The 17,497-nt window shown below is 40.6% G+C and overlaps 1 protein-coding gene across 1 annotated transcript in view; it reads right to left on the bottom strand.

Annotated features, from left to right (window-relative positions):
- Positions 1 to 809: 809 nt before the first annotated feature.
- The window catches only part of PRKAR2A (protein kinase cAMP-dependent type II regulatory subunit alpha), an 82,639-nt gene continuing 65,951 nt past the window's right edge, over positions 810 to 17,497 (bottom strand). The window contains exons 6-11 of the mRNA XM_028719617.2: positions 16,276 to 16,429; positions 13,410 to 13,511; positions 12,141 to 12,215; positions 10,916 to 10,981; positions 8,168 to 8,306; positions 810 to 5,157 (exon numbers count right to left, since the gene is read on the bottom strand). Of these exons, the coding sequence (XP_028575450.1) occupies positions 5,024 to 5,157; positions 8,168 to 8,306; positions 10,916 to 10,981; positions 12,141 to 12,215; positions 13,410 to 13,511; positions 16,276 to 16,429 (670 nt within the window). The 3' untranslated portion in view covers positions 810 to 5,023. The remainder of the gene's footprint in view (positions 5,158 to 8,167; positions 8,307 to 10,915; positions 10,982 to 12,140; positions 12,216 to 13,409; positions 13,512 to 16,275; positions 16,430 to 17,497) is intronic.

Here is a 17,497-nt window from a genome sequence, read left to right on the forward strand (position 1 = left end):
GACCCTCTATAATAGCTACAGTTTCCCCTATAAATAAATTTGTAACTAAAATAAAAACCTGCTGTTCTGTAACCTTCATTTAGTAGCCAGACACTGAACGAGTTATTCCACCTGCACAGTTTAATGATTCCTCTGGCATAAAAACCCAAATGCAATTCTGGAGAGAGAAAGTAATACGTAAAAAAATGGGTCTGTGTGCTTGGGAAGAACAATTGAGTTAGTAAGCCAGGTGTTCAACCTAAGTTGAGAATAGTGCAAGACTGACTTTTGAAAGTGTCTCTCTGACTGTGGGGGCTAGAAATAATAATAATTATTATTTTTTGTTTATTCCCCACCCATGCAGCTTTTCCTGTCTGGCATGCTGGCTTCTCGTTTGCAAGGAGTCTGACATGCAAGAGCATTTGAGCACCTGTTTCTGACCTGCAATCCAAGTGATCTCAGGAGGGCTGCACCGGGTCAGACTCCTGGTCCATCCAACCCAGAAGTATGCATTCTCTCTGGCAATGACTGCCCAGGGTATATCAGACTGAAAGGTCTTTCCTAGCACCTGCCACCTGAGACTTTTTAACCTGGAGATGCCAAGAATTTGACTAGGGACCTTCTCTGCATGCAAAGCATGCCTGCTTCCACTACGCAACGGTCCTTCCTCTCCCCTCAAGACTTATTGCCCCAAGCAGCCATGACCTTTCAGTATTGCCTGTATTCAGTACTGCACATGGCTCAAGCTGAATTGTCTCTTTTAATTTGTAAGCGTGGGTAAGGATCACGTTCGCTGAAGTTTGAAAAGCAGACGAAGACACACAAGAAGGTAATCAGGAAGGCTGGACATGGCATGTCAGGTTTTATTAGTCGGAAGTGTAGTCAAACCCCAGATCAGATTGCCACCAGCATCTCATATGGCGGGTGTACTCTCCCCCACCTTGGGCAATACTATAGTGCAAGAACTGATCCCTCTGCAAATCTGCCCACACTTTTTGAAAACAAAACAAGGACAAAAAAATAATCAAATATTAGCTGTAAAAATGAGTTAAAACAGGCCCCTCCCCAACAGATTTAAAAAACCCAAGAGAACATCCCACATACTTAATGCAACAGAACTTATCATAACCAGTTTGTGGAATTCTCACAGGCAAGACACATTTACAGCACTTGGAGCCTTGAGGTAGCATTTTTAAGCAAAATTGAAATTACCTTTGTGACTGGAGAAAAGCATTCATAGCACATGGTTTAAGATTTAGATAGGCTCAGAAAATTTGTGCCACGTGCCTAAGAGATTAGGGACCGCTTTCTGCTTCCTGGGTGATCAAGGCGCAACATAGCCCTACAGCCTGTACAGGGAGAAACCACACAGAGAGAAGGCCTCTTCAAATGAATCATGTGGTTGAGCAACTGGAACACACTGACTTCACCAGCAGTACTCACAACAAAATATAACGGGGGGGCCAGACCCAGAAAAGTTGTATTTTTGGCAAGACTAGTATACAAATACATGTCAATAACAACTGAAAAGAAAATGGCATTTAAAGGGGTTACCTTTTCTCCTCTGCAAACCTGCACTTCACGTATCAACATTTCATTTCTTACATACATTTAGTGAAATTTGTGCTGTGACATTAACAGAAGTATAACACAGGGACACTGTAAGCTCTTCCTACCAGCCTCAAAAATGACAAGCAGAAAGCTGTGTTGTTGTTTTAAAAAAGGACCATATGAAGAGATATCACTCTCATTAGTCACTTTGCTGCTGAGTTCTCTTATTAAAGCTAGACATCACCAGTGATCATACACAAACTATTTGCAGATTTCTTTCCCCCCTTGATAAAGAGCAATACCAGAAGCAGAAACAAAATTCTTAAAATACGTTCAAATGTCATAAGGAGTTAATGCAGCTATGGTAAAGCAGTGATCAAAAAATGGGAGCTGAACCACTCTCGGTCAATATTGCTAGACTCCAGGGAGACTGGGGACGGAGGCATGAAGGGGAAATAGTAGATGTCAACATGATTCGTCCAAGTATCTTTCACTCTAAGCATTTCACAATACATCATTTTACAAATAGCCAAATCATTACCACTCAGACATATAAAAAATGGCTCATTTTAAAAGTAATGTTGATGTCTTCAGTGCGAGGAGCAATCCACACGGCTACAAACTGGACTTGCGTTTAAATCCAGCCAAAGAAAGAAGACTGTCCTCCTTGAATGTTGAGCTGGAATTCCCACACAACTTATCACAGGAACACCAGAAAACTGTGGCTCTTGATAGTGAGTCATATGACCAGTCCACCATCCGTAAACACACGGAGATAAATCAGTTTTGCACAAAAAGGAACGTCCAATTTTGGGATTGTGCATTTGAGCCCTTCAACTTGCCTGCTTTCAGTAAAGTATAGAAAATAATTTTCAGCAGGTAGTCTATAGATCAGTATAGCTAGTCTGGCCCTCACCCACTCTACTTCCTGTAAAGCCATTTCCCTTCCCTGTCTTTTCTTTCTAATGCAGCAGAATCCTCTACAAAACTCTAACAAACAGAACCCCAGAACTTCAGCTTAGCCAGGTTGAGGCGGTGCCATTTTGAGTAACGTGTTAAGAACTATAAAGCAATGTTATATAGGACAAAGACAAACGCCTGCAGGGTTCCAGTGAATAAGTGCTCAGCATAAGAAGGGAAGGCCTCTACTGGCTGGAACTGTGGGTCTAGAAGGAATTTGGCTCACCTGGAATTTGACAAAATCTTAAGGAAAACTTGAGAATGGCTTGAATGCATACCTGCTCAACTCAGCTTACAAAGGCTCCACAGTGACCTTTTTCAACCAATCCCCTTAATTAGATCCACAACCAAAAAGAAGTTTACACACTGAAAATCCTACAATGAAAAACAATATCTTTGGTGTAAAATCTTAAGATGAATGAAGCATATTTTTCTTCTGGGCTTTTGTAGCAAACCTGTCTCCTACAAGCAGAGAACGCACAGCTGAAATGGAGGTGTTGGGGGAAGAAGCGCAGGATACCAGAGCTTGGACGTCTTTTCCATTGGCTTTCATTACATTAAAAAAGTCCTTTTGCCTTCAAGCTAGTACAGTATCATTCCCTGATTCAACAACGTATTAAAAATTATGTCTTAAATTGCTAATGTAAAAACATAAAAATGAGACAAATTGGGAAATGGCTACTATGAGCTAATTGGTGGTTTAGATCTGTGGCATTGCCAAGAAGGAGGAATTATGAATGGTGGAATTATTTCAGGTTTAAATGGCTGGGCCACAATGAGTAAAAGGTTTTAATCTATCATTGCAAATCCATAATTAGTGAAAATCTCTCTCCAAAATAGTCATGTTTATAACACACTGAGAAACACTGATAATGAAATAGTCAAAGCAAAATGACTACTTACAGGTTCCAAAACTTTTTCCTTAAGAATGTTCTTTCTAATGCAATAAAGAGAATTGTTTTAAAATCTAATGGCTGTAGATATAATACTTGGATAACATTTAATCCAGATTTTTGGCCAAGATCAAATATAGTGAGAGCAGGAGGCCCCACAAGAAACAGGGCTTTTCCTTCCTCTCTCCCAAAATCTGCTCCGGAGGGTTGGGGGAATTGCCAGAGCAGATTTGGGGGGGGGGAGTGCACAAGGGATAAAAAGAGGGAGAAGAGAAAATCCCAAGTTCTAGTGTGCAAGCAGATTTTCATCGCACAGGTGGTGAACATCACTGGATGTTGCTAATTATTTTAAGTAAGCAGTAAGATAGAAAGAAGATACTTTTTTTAAAAAAATGCTGCTGACTTAGCAAGTGTTTTGGAGAAATGTAGTTAACTGAATCTGAGCTCAAAAGATCCCTCCAGCCACAACATCAATTGTTCAGGGAGTGAGATTTTTTCATTTTAGGTTTGTTTCTTTTTTTTAAAAAAAAGAAATCATTCTCATTTGAAGTAAGTTTCCAAAAATGATTTCGCAAACAGACTTGGCAACTGGAAAGTATATACCTAATTTTGTTAAAGAATGCTGTAAAATATTACAGTAGAAGGGAGCCCCTTAAGTACATAAATATAAGTTACAAAAAACCCCAACTCTCCTTAAAAAAAGAGCATTAAAACTGATTCTGCGCAGGGCAGTGCCATGCAAAATTGAAGTGTGTAAAGAATCCCCACAAACAGGAACTTGGGTTACGCACTTCTGTTTCCCATCAGACCACAGATTAAGTCTTAATCAAGAAAACAGGTCAACTTTTGGAGGACAATATTGTTGCAACACTTCTGGCCACTGGATCCCTTGACCTAATATTCAAATTCACTGTAGCCTAAAAATATAAAAAAAACAAAACCCTAATTCCGTTTTCTGCTAAATACTGCTCAGAATTCAGTATTTTGCTTCATTATTCATCGGCTGGAGTAGGTCCACCCTTGGACCCAGAAGCTTTAGAAGCTGCAGTACCTGCTATTTGCAGCAGGTGGCAGGGAAACCTCAGAACTCGCTAGCTCCGAAATCTCCCCATGCCCTTGACATTATCAACTATTTCAAATCCAACATCTGTATTAAAAGCAGATTGATACTCTGTCGGGGGGGAGGAAACGTCAAAAGGAAGATACTGTAAGGAGGTAGCTGTCCCTGAAAGAAGGAAGAGCCACCTGCTATTCCAAATCACAATTACAAAGTTTTCTCTCGCAATGATTTTTTTTTAAAACAAGAACAAATAAGAGGGCTCCACATCTTTCGTATCAGGCACTTGAATTGTTGGAGAGACATGCCATTCTGAATCAAGCAAAGTGAAAGGAGGATTAAGAGACTCAGCAGTAAGCTAGGTCTAATAATGAAATTTCAGCAGCAGCAAAGCAGAGGCCTGGAGCAAACCTTGACCTGTCCGGCTGTGCTGAGACCTATGTAGGTTTCTAAAAAAATGCCCAAGAAGACACCAACAGCCACTGTCCCATAGTGTCCTTCTTTCATTTGTGTGGTGCTGCGCTGTTGCTAATAGGAGACTTTTCTGTGTCTTGAACTGAGAAGGCACTAAGGTACTCTGTGCCTAGTTGCCTGGATGGGTCAGGTCCAAGCTGGAACCAAACAACGCTACCAGCTGCTCTTCGTAATGGGTTATATTCCTCTTCATAATGTCCATGCAGGGCCCAAGTAACCTTTCGAATGCTTGCACATCCATAACTGCACAGAAACACAGGGAGACATGGAAAGAATGCATCAAAATAGACTTCAAGGGAAATCCCCGCCCCCGCTTGCACCTCCAAAGAAAACTGGAAGTAGAACAAGTCAACCAGGAAAACAGGGAGATATTGTTCCTTTAGGTTTTTATGGCTGCTCCAAGAGCAGCCACCTGTTTTAGGGAAGTTTTTAATGTTTGATGTTTTATCGTGTTTTTAATTTCTGTTGGGAGCCGCCCAGAGTAGCTGAGCCCAGGCAGATGGGCAGGGTATAAATAATAAATTTGTTGTTGTTGTTGTTGTTGATGGTTTGGACTGCTGCATCATCAGCATGGTAAATCGCAGGGACAGAAGGAAAGTGGCACAGTTGATCCGAAGGATGGATCCTTTCCAGATCAGATCATTTCAAGGGAAACCACTTTTCACAGACAGCAAACTTTTGCCTGGTATTGCTATTTACTGTGGATCCCAAGGCTATTCCAGAAATGCTTCTAATTCTAGACGGTAGGCTGCATCCAGCAGAATGAACAGAAAACAAAGCCAATGAGAACAAATCAGATCTGTTAACAAGCTGGTTTCCAAACTTCTCACCAATATAACTACCCAAGCAAACACAGAGCCAAACTGGAGAGCAACTTTTCTGAAAACAGTATGCCTCCAGTATCATTGGTAGGGAGTGTGAGCGAGAGGTCTCTGTCACTTGTGTATTTGACTGAAACTTACTGATGGGAAGAGACGACCTTCATGTTGTCTCCCTTAATGTCTTCTGGGCACCAGGCTTTTTAATCTTTCATGGAAACTGTGTTAATATTGCTCTTTTAGATTTCAACTGTTTTATAATTTTATCACTGTATTGTAAACAACCCTGGAATTATTTTTTTAACATAGCTGAGTAGGATATAAATTTACAAATAAAAATGAAACTGAACGCCCTGTCAGATTTTGAAGCAAACTGGAAGGAACTGATTTCAACTAGGATATCCCGTGATTTAAGTATATAATACTAGGTTGCTTTATCCCCAAAACGTAAAACACATCAAGAAATTTGGAAACCACTTTGTTACAAAACCAACAGGTACCCATTCGTTTTGCCTTCTCTCCATTCTGCAAAGTCAGAGGATTTAATAAATGTGTTCCGGAGAACACCAGAGTTCCTTAGAAGCATTTTAAGAGATTCAAGAATATCAAGGACCCTGAATGTTGGCTTGCCTGCCACTACTGATCTTCCTGTGCAACATGAAGCCACAGGAACGCTTGTTATGTTCTAGCTGGGGGTACACCTTTATCTGAATAGGACACTAGTGAGACTCAACAGTTGTGATGTGGAGTGGCTGTGTTCAAACATAATTCTAGACCAAGGTTTAGTGCTATGTGCATGATCTGGAAGCCCAAGTGAAGTTTTAGGCTCACACACTTTCCTCTGCACAGGCAGAGGGATTTCACAAGCATTTACTTTCAGTTTCACAGACTACTTGCTACGCCATGTGAAACAATGGTGTGGTATATCACAAACTCTAGTCTAGTTTCAAAACAAGCACACTCTAAACTGTGGGTTATGAAACTGTCGAGTTTAAATAATCAGTTTGTGATAAACCACAATCTCTGGATTTGCTTAGAAGTTACAATTCTTGATTTTAAATCACTTCCTCTTGAGCAGATAATAAAGTTTCAAGGGAACTTTCTAAATACTGATATCCTTAAGATAACTCTGTTGGTTAACATGACCCCTTCACTATAGGGCCTTGGGTGTCAAGTAAAGACTATCTTTTCACCTCGGCTTTTGAAAATAATTGCTCAGGTCAAGACCACTGAGGTTTGTATTGTTATTTTAACAAAGCTGCATTGCTGTTCATCAGTGTTAACTTAACTCTTTGCTTTTTATGGTTGTAAACCTGAATTTTATTGTTTTAACTGATTTACTATAAACTGCCCTTGGATTTTAAATTGATGGCTGGTTTAAAATAATAAATAACATAATGTTGGAAAGGAATTACAGAGTGTTCATTCCATCTACGACTGACTTGGTTCACTCACAAGTCAGCATATTTGTCCATAAAACTGAAGTCCATTCACTGCCTCCTATTATGGAAACGAATGTAGTCATTCACCCAAGAGTGACGAATCAGGAAACTTTAATTTTACTAGGCATCACTGACTGAACTTCCAAGTTACCGTCTTGGATGAAGAAATCAAGGCCTCAAGTTCACTTTAGATTCAAATTATGTAAACAGGCCTAAACACAGGTACTTGCCAAGGAAAGAAAACAAGTCCTTGGAAACAAATCATTGCATAGCACATCTCCTTTTGCTAGCAATCTTCTAACCAGCTGGGATCACCAAAAGCTATGCAGTGGGTCAACTCAAACATCACAATTATAACATATCGGACCCTTTAAGAAAGATGCTGGCATTTTTTCAAGATTTTCTTCACAGGGAAAAGAGCTAGAAACTCAATGGAACTGATTTTCTCACTGGTGGTGCTAAGGTATTTTATTCTTTGAACCGCCCTGGAATCTCTTGATGAAGGGCGGTATATAAATTTAATAAATAGTAAGTGGGTGCCGCTGTGGGTTAAACCACAGAGTCTAGGGCTTGCCGATCAGAAGGAAGGCGGTTCGAATCCCCAAGACGGAGTGAGCTCCCGCTGCTTGGTTCCTGCTCCTGCCAACATAGCAGTTCGAAAGCACATCAAAGTGCAAGTGGATAAATAGGTACCGCTCCAGCGGGAAGGTAAACGGCATCTCCGTGCGCTGCTCTGGTTCGCCAGAAGCGGCTTAGTCATGCTGCCACATGTCCCGGAAGCTGTACGCCGGCTCCCTTGGCCAATAAAGCAAGATGAGCGCCGCAACTCCAGAGTCATCCGTGACGGTGCCTAATGGTCAGGGGTCTCTTTACCTTTACCTGAGGTACCTGAACAAAAAGATTATGGGTCCAAACAGAAGTGTAGAGGAAATGGAGCTGCTGCTGGTACTTGATCAGGAGGAACACATACAAGGAGAGAGAAAGAGTTCTTACCTAAACATTTGACCTCCCCAACTGCATAGGCAGAGGCTGCTCTGGGTTTGTTGGTAACAAGTGCAAGTTCTCCAAAATACTGTCCTTTTTCACATCGAGCAATCTCCACCTCTTGGTTTGCGTCCTTGCCTGTGACGGTCTGCATTAGAAACATTAACACTTAGAAGTGATTCTTGTTCCCCTTCAAACCCTTCTATGCAGCGACACTACTTGAGTGCCCTGCTGTCAATTCCATGGCTATCAGACTGAAGTAGCACAAGCTACAGAGCCTTTTCTGTGGTGGTGCCCTCACTGTACAACTCTGCTCTCAAAGAAGGCTGGAAGGCAGCATGGTCTACATACTGTATTTTTTGCTCTATAAGACTCACTTTTCCCCTCCTAAAAAGTAAGGGGAGATGTGTGTGCGTCTTATGGAGTGAATGCAGGCTGTGCAGCTATCCCAGAAGCCAGAACAGCAAGAGGGATTGCTGGTTTCACTGCGCAGCGATCCCTCTTGCTGTTCTGGCTTCTGAGATTCAGAATATTTTTTTTCTTGTTTTCCTCCTCCAAAAACTAGGTGCGTCTTGTGGTCTGGTGCGTCTTATAGAGCGAAAAATACGGTACTGTGTGTTGGCACACACAGTATTTATTTCAACAGGACTCTGAGGAATGAGGTCGGTCCAGCTAGGACCCATACAATGACAACCGTTTTCTAAAAAATATTATTAAATTGATATTGAAACTATTGATTGATTTCACTGTTAGCTAGAGGATTCTGTACAGTTATGTTTGGAGGAATTAAAGTACAACAGGTTCTCTAAGGTAAAGTGCCACTGTAAGAGGCAGGTTCTGGGTGTTCTAGCATACTATTTGCACAGTAATTCTCTCAGCTATCGCCTATCTACTTAAATCAAGGCTGACTTAACAAGAGGCTTTGACCCCTCAAAAGATCTCTGCAGGTGCATAATGTGAACATGGATTCCACTCAAAAGCAATAAGTGCACTGCTGAGAAGGCAAAGCACTAAGGTATTGAAAGGTATTGAAAATTGCATTTTTGTTGACTGCATTCTAATACTGCTCCATTAGGAAACATAATATTTTTTGTTGGTAGCCATGGTACATTGTGACTGTCAGCATACGGTATAATTTAAATGAAAAACTTTTGGCATGGTGGCCCAAAGCAGATTTAACAGTAGGAGTGGGATATGGGTTCATGCACACCCTCTCTCCTCTTCTCTGCTGTACAAACACTTCCTCCTTTCTCTTGTCTGTAGATTACAATGCAACAATCTAAGAACACTGAGCTTTTAACAAGAGGTGTGCACAAGCCATAAGCTTTGGTCTGGACCCTGTTTCAGTGCTTCAGAAAACAGCCCAATTTAACTCAAGATCTATTTAGCGTCCGTGTGATTCAGATCTGAATTTCAAACCAGATTCAGGAAAATCATAGCTAATCACTATTTTGAGAAATTAAAAAATGTGATAAATTACTTTTTTAAACAGAATTGGATAAAAGTTGCAGGCATATTAGCTGCGCCTGGCAAGATAAAACATCGGTTAATTTCATTGTACGCAGGTTGTACATTGACAACAAAAGTATTATTATTATGCAAATTTCCACACAAATTGATCCAGGAGTTTTTGTGCTGGGTATATATAAGTTGAACACACACACACCATTTAAAAAAAAAATTACTAAATGAGATTACATTTGCAGGCTTGGTAGCCCCTTCTGAAGGGATAAATACTGCCAAATTTCAGAAGGATAGCTGTATGTGAACCAGCCCCATGGTTTTCTGTCACTTATAGTATATTATTTCCTTTACAATGCATCTAAATGACCAATTCACATAGGACAATTCCTATGTATTTTTAGTACCATTTCAAACATAACTTTCCTTCTTATACTAAAAGTATTTCTGTAAGGTGAAACTAATTAAGAAAGCTATGTGTAGAATATGTGCATATAAAAATGTATGTCTAGAATATGTTTTGTGACAAGAGACACATGCATGGATTGTTCACACGTAAGTGTATATGTCTCATTCCTACACAGAGAATATTGCTGCACAAAAATGACATTCTCTGTAGATTAGCCCTGAACTCTCTCCCTGGTACTGTACATTAACCTTTTCCCATTCAAATGCATATTAACTGCTTTATTTTAAACACATTTTCACAAATCCATTTGTGTGCAAGGTAACACGGAAGCAACAGCAGTCTCTCAGTACATTTCCCCCTATAATATTAAGTCTTGAGAATTCACTAGCAAAGGCAATTCCACAACTGGAAACTATAACCAAACTAACACAGACCGTAAGCAAAGTGAATGCAGAAGAATGCAAACCTCTTCTTCCCATGGAAAGAGATTTTTAGGCTTGTTTGTTTGTTTAAAAAACAACAACAACCTAGTCTGTACTTTCTTTAAAGATACATATATAATGTCAAAGGGATTCCTTTTCACAACAGGATAACTTAGATTTTCTTACCAATGTATGTTTCTAACTATGGCAATTCACAGCTTTAAGGCTTTGCAGTGGTCTTGCTCACAGCCTACGTGAACTTTCGGCATCCTAAGAAACTGTTAATACCTTCACACAATTGCTTCCCTGCTCCACCCTCCCAGCCCAATAGTAACTTTAGAGTAAAATAAGGAGCAGTTCTTATAGCAAGATTCTTGAAAATGATTGCTTTTTACTGGTCATTTTTCTTGATATTTGAATTTACTAAATTTTAACCAATCAGCACCACAGCGTATTTGGACTCACCTTGCTTTTAATCAAGATCTTTACTTCGCCAGATTCTACAATGTAAAAGCTGTCTGCCTTATCACCCTGTGGAGACAAGAAGTTGTTTTCAGATTTGTTTTCGTTTTCTGAAACCCTGTTCTTGAAACACTGACTTGGGTGGTGGTGTTGCACTGCTTGATTGTTTCACTGAATAATTTGTGTTTCATAAGTTCATTAGTAACAACAAGTGGATGCCATGTGCAAATCAAATATTAGACAAGCTTAACGGTTTTGAAGTTGTTAGCTATAATAATAATAATAATAATAATAATAATAATAATAATAATAATAATTTATTATTTATACCCTGCCCATCTGGCTGGGTTTCCCCAGCCACTCTTTGTTTACAAAATACACATAAACATACTAAATTATCTCTCTCTGGGGCATTTTCTGATATAAATTTCCCTAAGTTGCATGGGGGGAGGGAATTCCAATTCAAAGTATCACTGGTACAAATACTGGCATCAAACCACAATTGTGCTAAGTTCCTGAGTAAGGTAAAGGTAAAGGGACCCCTGACCATTAGGTCCAGTCGTGACCGACTCTGGGGTTGCAGCGCGCATCTCGCTTTATAGGCTGAGGGAGCCGGCGTACAACTTCCGGATCATGTGGCCAGCATGACTAATCCGCTTCTGGCGAACCAGAACAGCGCACGGAAACGCCGTTTAACTTCCAGCCGGAGCAGTACCTATTTATCTACTTGCACTTTGACGTGCTTTCGAACTGCTAGGTTGGCAGGAGCAGGGACCGAGCAACAGGAGCTCACCCTGTCGCGGGGATTCGAACCGCCGACCTTCTGATCGGCAAATCCTAGGCTCTGTGGTTTAACCCACAGCGCCACCGGCGTCCCTAAGTTCCAGAGTAGTTCTTATAAAATGCAAACAACAGCATAGAGGGAAAATAAAAGATCCAGGTTGAATGACAAATAAGTACATCAGCAGAACCATGAAGTGCCACAGCAATACCACAGCACTTTGTTCAAGGAAAGAAGAAAGGTGCACATAAATGGCCACATTGCTTAAAACCTGAACACCAGCCACCTTAAAGGCTTATATTCATTTTACTTTCTGTATGCTGGTTTGGGTAACATAAGTAGGTATGATCAGCTAAAACAGAGAAGAACAGTTCATGCTGATAATGAAGTCAAGCTAAACCTGACATTATGAGACGAGTGTGTTGTGGAAGAACGGTGTCCACATACCTGAGCAATGATACGTTCCCCATCTTTAAACGTTTTCTCCCCTATTACATCAACAATTTTCATTCGCTCTGAAGGCTGGAACAGAAAGAGAAAATGAATTCCACCTCCCATAATCCTTCCTCCAGCATAACCTAACCAAATGTTGTAACAAGGTGATATGTGGATATGTTAAACCCTTCCCACAGTATTATTTGCATAGCTTTGTCCAAAACAGCATTGCAGTTTATGGCCAATAGGCTGTTCACCCATTCACTGTTTTTGTCACCCATGCTTGCTCTCGACCCTACTCCTTCCACTGCTTCCCTTAGTTCTGACAGCTCAAAGGAAGTCTGCTTCTCCATCCCTCCCCACATCATGAAACTGGACACAGCAATTGATGCCTGTTGTTGCTTCTAGTATACCTGGAAGCCAAAGAGAAACAGCAGTGACAACCACAAAAGCGCCATGTAGAGCTCTTTTGCCTTCATTTTAAATTAGTAACTAGAAAGGCAATAGGGAGAACCACGCATACAGTTCTTGGTGACAGCATTTCGTAAGCTGCCAGTTAGCTCAAGTCATCATTCTGAAGGTTCCATTAGCATTTTTCCATTAAAGGTAAAGGTAAAGGTACCCCTGCCCGTACGGGCCAGTCTTGACAGACTCTAGGGTTGTGCGCCCATCTCACTCAAGAGGCCGGGGGCCAGCGCTGTCTGGAGACACTTCCGGGTCACGTGGCCAGCGTGACAAAGCTGCATCTGGCGAGCCAGCGCAGCACATGGAAACACCGTTTACCTTCCCGCCAGTAAGTGGTCCCTATTTATCTACTTGCACCCGGGGATGATTTCGAACTGCTAGGTTGGCAGGCGCTGGGACCGAGCAACGGGAGCGCACCCCGCCGCGGGGATTCGAACCGCCGACCTTTCGATCGGCAAGCCCTAGGCGCTGAGGCTTTTACCCACAGCGCCACCCGCGTCCCCATTTTCCCATTAGAACCCCTTTAATAGTGGGAACAGAGCCACACAAAGCCTCGATAGCTCGGCATAGTTTGTCCTGCATAATTTGTCCTTTCCTCACCTTGGGACAATTTGCGAGACAAGTAGCAAGGCTGGCTGAAATAGTTAATGTAGAAATACAGCGCAGTTCTAAAGGAGTTGCTGTTACAAGTCCTATCCAAGACTGGCAGGCTCAGCGACCCACCGAATATTTACAACACTGAAAAGTTAAGTATAGCAGTGCCCCTAAATCAATGTTAATCATTCTTTATGGGCCACCTTCAACAAAATACTTTACCTCCAGTGACTTAAGGATGGGCACTGACTCAATGAATAGTTCATACGTCTTCCTTTTCCGTGCATTGTTTTTCACAATAATTCTTCTGAACGTCACTCGATCCTTTAAGAAGCAGCATTAAAGTGTAGGTTATTTACCCTGACAACTTCTATCTGAATTAGTCAAACAAGGACCTCGTCAATTGAAACAAGGAACTCATTCCTGTAAAGTTATAATTACGTTTCAATTCTTTGTAAGAAGTGTCACATTTTTTTTGCTAGTCAGGGCTCTGGTACTAGCTTTTGAAATGTCCACACAGTAATGTTAATACTGGAGAGGAAACAGGAAGAGAGAAGAGAGGGGGAAATGGCTCTTTCCTAACCTGGTTTCTCTACATGCACTTTGACTGATGCAGAGAGGATACATTCAAAAACTGTTTGTTGAAAATGAGCAAACATTTATTTAGCTCAGCTCACAAGGACCCATTAATTGCAAACCAAATATGGAATTAAAATGTCCACATGAAATTTGCCAACCTTTCTGCAAATCCACATAAGGCAGTTCATAGTTTAAGATGGCAGCTTGTCATTTGATAAAAGCAATACATTAAGGAAAAGGAATAGAAAAGGAAGAGGAAATTAAATTCAGGCCCAATGTCCACTGCACAGGAGTATGCTGGGAGGAGAAAAGCCAAATGGCAAGTTATCTCAGCCACAATAATGGAGGGAGCATCACCATCTCAGATGCAGCTAGGTGGGATGGATGATGGAGACAATTTGGGGTGGGTGGGCTAAATGTAAATTAAGCATAAAAATCAAACAAATGAGAAACCTGCACCACATGTTTATCATCTCTGCCTTAACGCCATACTGTTGTTATTTTAACATTTTTTAATGTTTGATGTACACCACTCAGAAATTCTCAATATTAAGCAATATATAAAACTCTGAAATACATAAACTCCTGAGAAAACCAGCTCGATCCTGCTTTCCTAGTTACTGATAATTACATTTTAAAAATGCGCTCAAATATCATGAAACTGTAGCCCTGGAAATTGCTTAAAATCATAAAGGAAAATTATTCTGAAAACAGCCAGTCTCTGGAACAAAAACAATTGCTTGGATAAAAAAAGAGTGTCTTAATATGTTTGGAAAGGAAGAATTCGTTTGCAGCTGGATATATAGCTATGTTATCTTTCCAGAAACAGTAAACTGTACACTGGGGCAAGAGAAGACAGAATCTGTAATGGCTGTGCAATAACTACAGAAAACAGTAATTCAGTTTCCCATTTTTGTCAGCTCAGGCTTGCAATGCCGCTCATGTTTAATTTCTCTAGTGTATGGCAGTGGTGGGGAGAGCCTGTCATTCAAGAATGCCCCCAGGGCCTAATAAGCAGCTGTGAGACAAAGTAAGGTAATTGAGAAAGCTGCTCCAACATGATGGCAGCATTTCGAGAAAGGAAAGAGACATGGGAGAGAGAATCTCTGGGAAGCTGAAAGCAATGCAGATAATCAAGGAGAAACCTAGTTTATGTCCAAGAAACAAACATGTCGAGGGCATGGGCAGTGAAGCTGTTTTCATTTCTCTTCAACATTTTGGACACTAGTTTTTAAAAGGGATTCACAAGTAACATCATGCATCTGATAAGGTATCTGGAATAAAATGCTACCTTTTGTTTTGCCCTCCTCTAATCCATAAACTCACATATTTGGTATCAATTACTTAGATCGTCATTTCCAACTAACAGAAGGGAAAGTGGCGGCAAATGACCAAGCCCACAATGGAGGACGCACCTGCTTAGTGGTGTACAGAGTTTGATCAAAGCCATCCCTATCAGACGGACTTAATACTAGTTGCCATGAACCTTGGTAGATACAGCGTACATACACATAATCCATGACACTTCAAAGGGTTCTATGACGTCAGAGCAACCAAGGCAAATTATTGCAGGCAACTATGAAGTGATCCCAGATTAGCAAGCTGCAGATTAGTGCTAGAAGGGAAGTTCCTCATTTTGTAAGTGTATCCCAGAAAAAGCAGCAATGCTCTCAGTCAGCTTTGGGAACCGCACTTCAGGAGCTCTTTGCACTCCCCTCTTGGGGAGAAGAGAATCTATGAAGGCATTTTCCAACTCCATATGTAGGTATACCAAAGCCGATGTGCAAGAGAGGCAGTTGTTCACTGGAACCAAATAACTGGTATATTTAATACTAGCAGGGATCTAAATAATTGCATTTCTAGTTTGACATGCCAAGGGAACTCTGGCTTTCGTTTCTTGAACAGCAGTCCCTGGTGCTGCATGGCAAATAACTGGGAAATGAGGCTTTCAAAAGCGGTTTGCAATATGACATGGGTAAGTGTGAGCAGAAAAAATAAAAATAAAAACATTTTCCACTAGGCATGGAACCAAGACTACCAAATACTCCCTTAAGCAATATCAGCCATCTTGTTTTTTACATGCTGCCTTAGGTAATTTTCGTTGGAAAGGCAAATGAGCTTGGTGAGATGAAATTAAATGAATTAGCCAGCAGTCAGTACTGTCAGTTCCCAGTCCACTTTATGTGGTAAAGAAAAGGACTGGTGTTTAGAAAACAGTCCACCAATAACGTAAAAGCTCTTACAAGGAAGTGACTATCTGGTACAGTGAGCCTTTCGTACAGAAAGCGAGTTCTCATAAATGAATTCTGTGATGCGACAGCTTAACTGCTAAATGGCAAAGGCTACAATAGATCTAATATACACAATTTTGAAAATAGTAGCAAGCCCTGCCAAAACCAGGAATAGCATATAACCATTGGAGGGGGACAACATCTGATAAACATAATGCCTATAATAGTACAACAAACAAAATGTGAGTATTTTCCCACCCCGCCCCAAATAAACTTACCAATCCCCAAAGGGATCCATCTGTTGTGGCAACAATTGTCGCAGCTCTAGGAGTGTTGTACATCAACGCCAGTTCCCCAAAACTGCCATGATTATCGTAGCGGCCAACACAGCGAGTTTGGCCATCTCGTGTTACAAAAATATCATACAATCCCCTAGAATGATGGGAAAACAAACACCATGGACATTAGACCAAATATAACACTGCTAAAAAAACTCAACTTTGGCAAGAACACAAGGAATAAAATAAGATGGTTTCCGAATCTCTCCTCTGTGGTTTGGAGAGAATATACCCTGCCAACATGTATCCTGATCTGCCCTCAAAATAACTTGGCTATTTCCTTTTCACTGTGTTAGGTCTTTATTTGGAATTCCTTTTCTCTTGCAAGTGCTATATATATATATATTTATAATTTGCAAAATATTGTATATTTTTTATTTACTGCTCTCAGAATAATATTTTGAAGTAGGTCATTATTGTTTCTGTTTTACAGATGAGGAAATTTAAGCAAATAAAAAAATTACTTGCTCAGAAGGCACACACTAAGTGAACAGTTGAGATGGGATAGTGATATATGCCTTAGAAGGAATATGTTAACATATCGCAGTGTCTATCAGTGATGTAGAGACTTTATTTTTTCATGAAAATACTTCTGTTTCATAAACTCTAAGTATGAATGCCAACTGCAAATGGCAGTTTCAAAGCTTTTAGTTTTTTGAAATAAAATAGATATGCAAAATTAGATCACAATCTATGCTACTAGAGAAATTTCTGATGCAAACTGAAAACTACCCTAAGCAAATTACCCTGTACTCAAATGACTGCAGTCGTCCATGAGACTTAATTTTGACCCCTAATGGTTAAATTTTCCAGTTACTTAATCATTCAAAATACTACTAATTATGATAAGGTGTTCTCTTTATCTCAAGTGCCAGTCTAGTCAACCTCTGTATGTACCATTTGAAAAAACCTGCACTGGGAGCCAATTATTTATATCCCACTATCACTCCAACTGCCAGGTTTACACACACACACACACACACACACACACACACACACACACTTACAATGTCTTGAGATATACTGAAGAACATTTTGTAATCTGACAACCTTAAATCTGACCTGTTCCCCAAGGTACCATGCTATCCTAATAAAATACACTAGCACAGAAAGGATTATGATCTATCGCTACAAAAAGAGCAATGTTACTACTGAGCCCCAG

Source organism: Podarcis muralis, chromosome 2, assembly GCF_964188315.1.
Source record: "Podarcis muralis chromosome 2, rPodMur119.hap1.1, whole genome shotgun sequence".
NCBI classification, from domain to species: Eukaryota; Metazoa; Chordata; class Lepidosauria; order Squamata; family Lacertidae; genus Podarcis; species Podarcis muralis.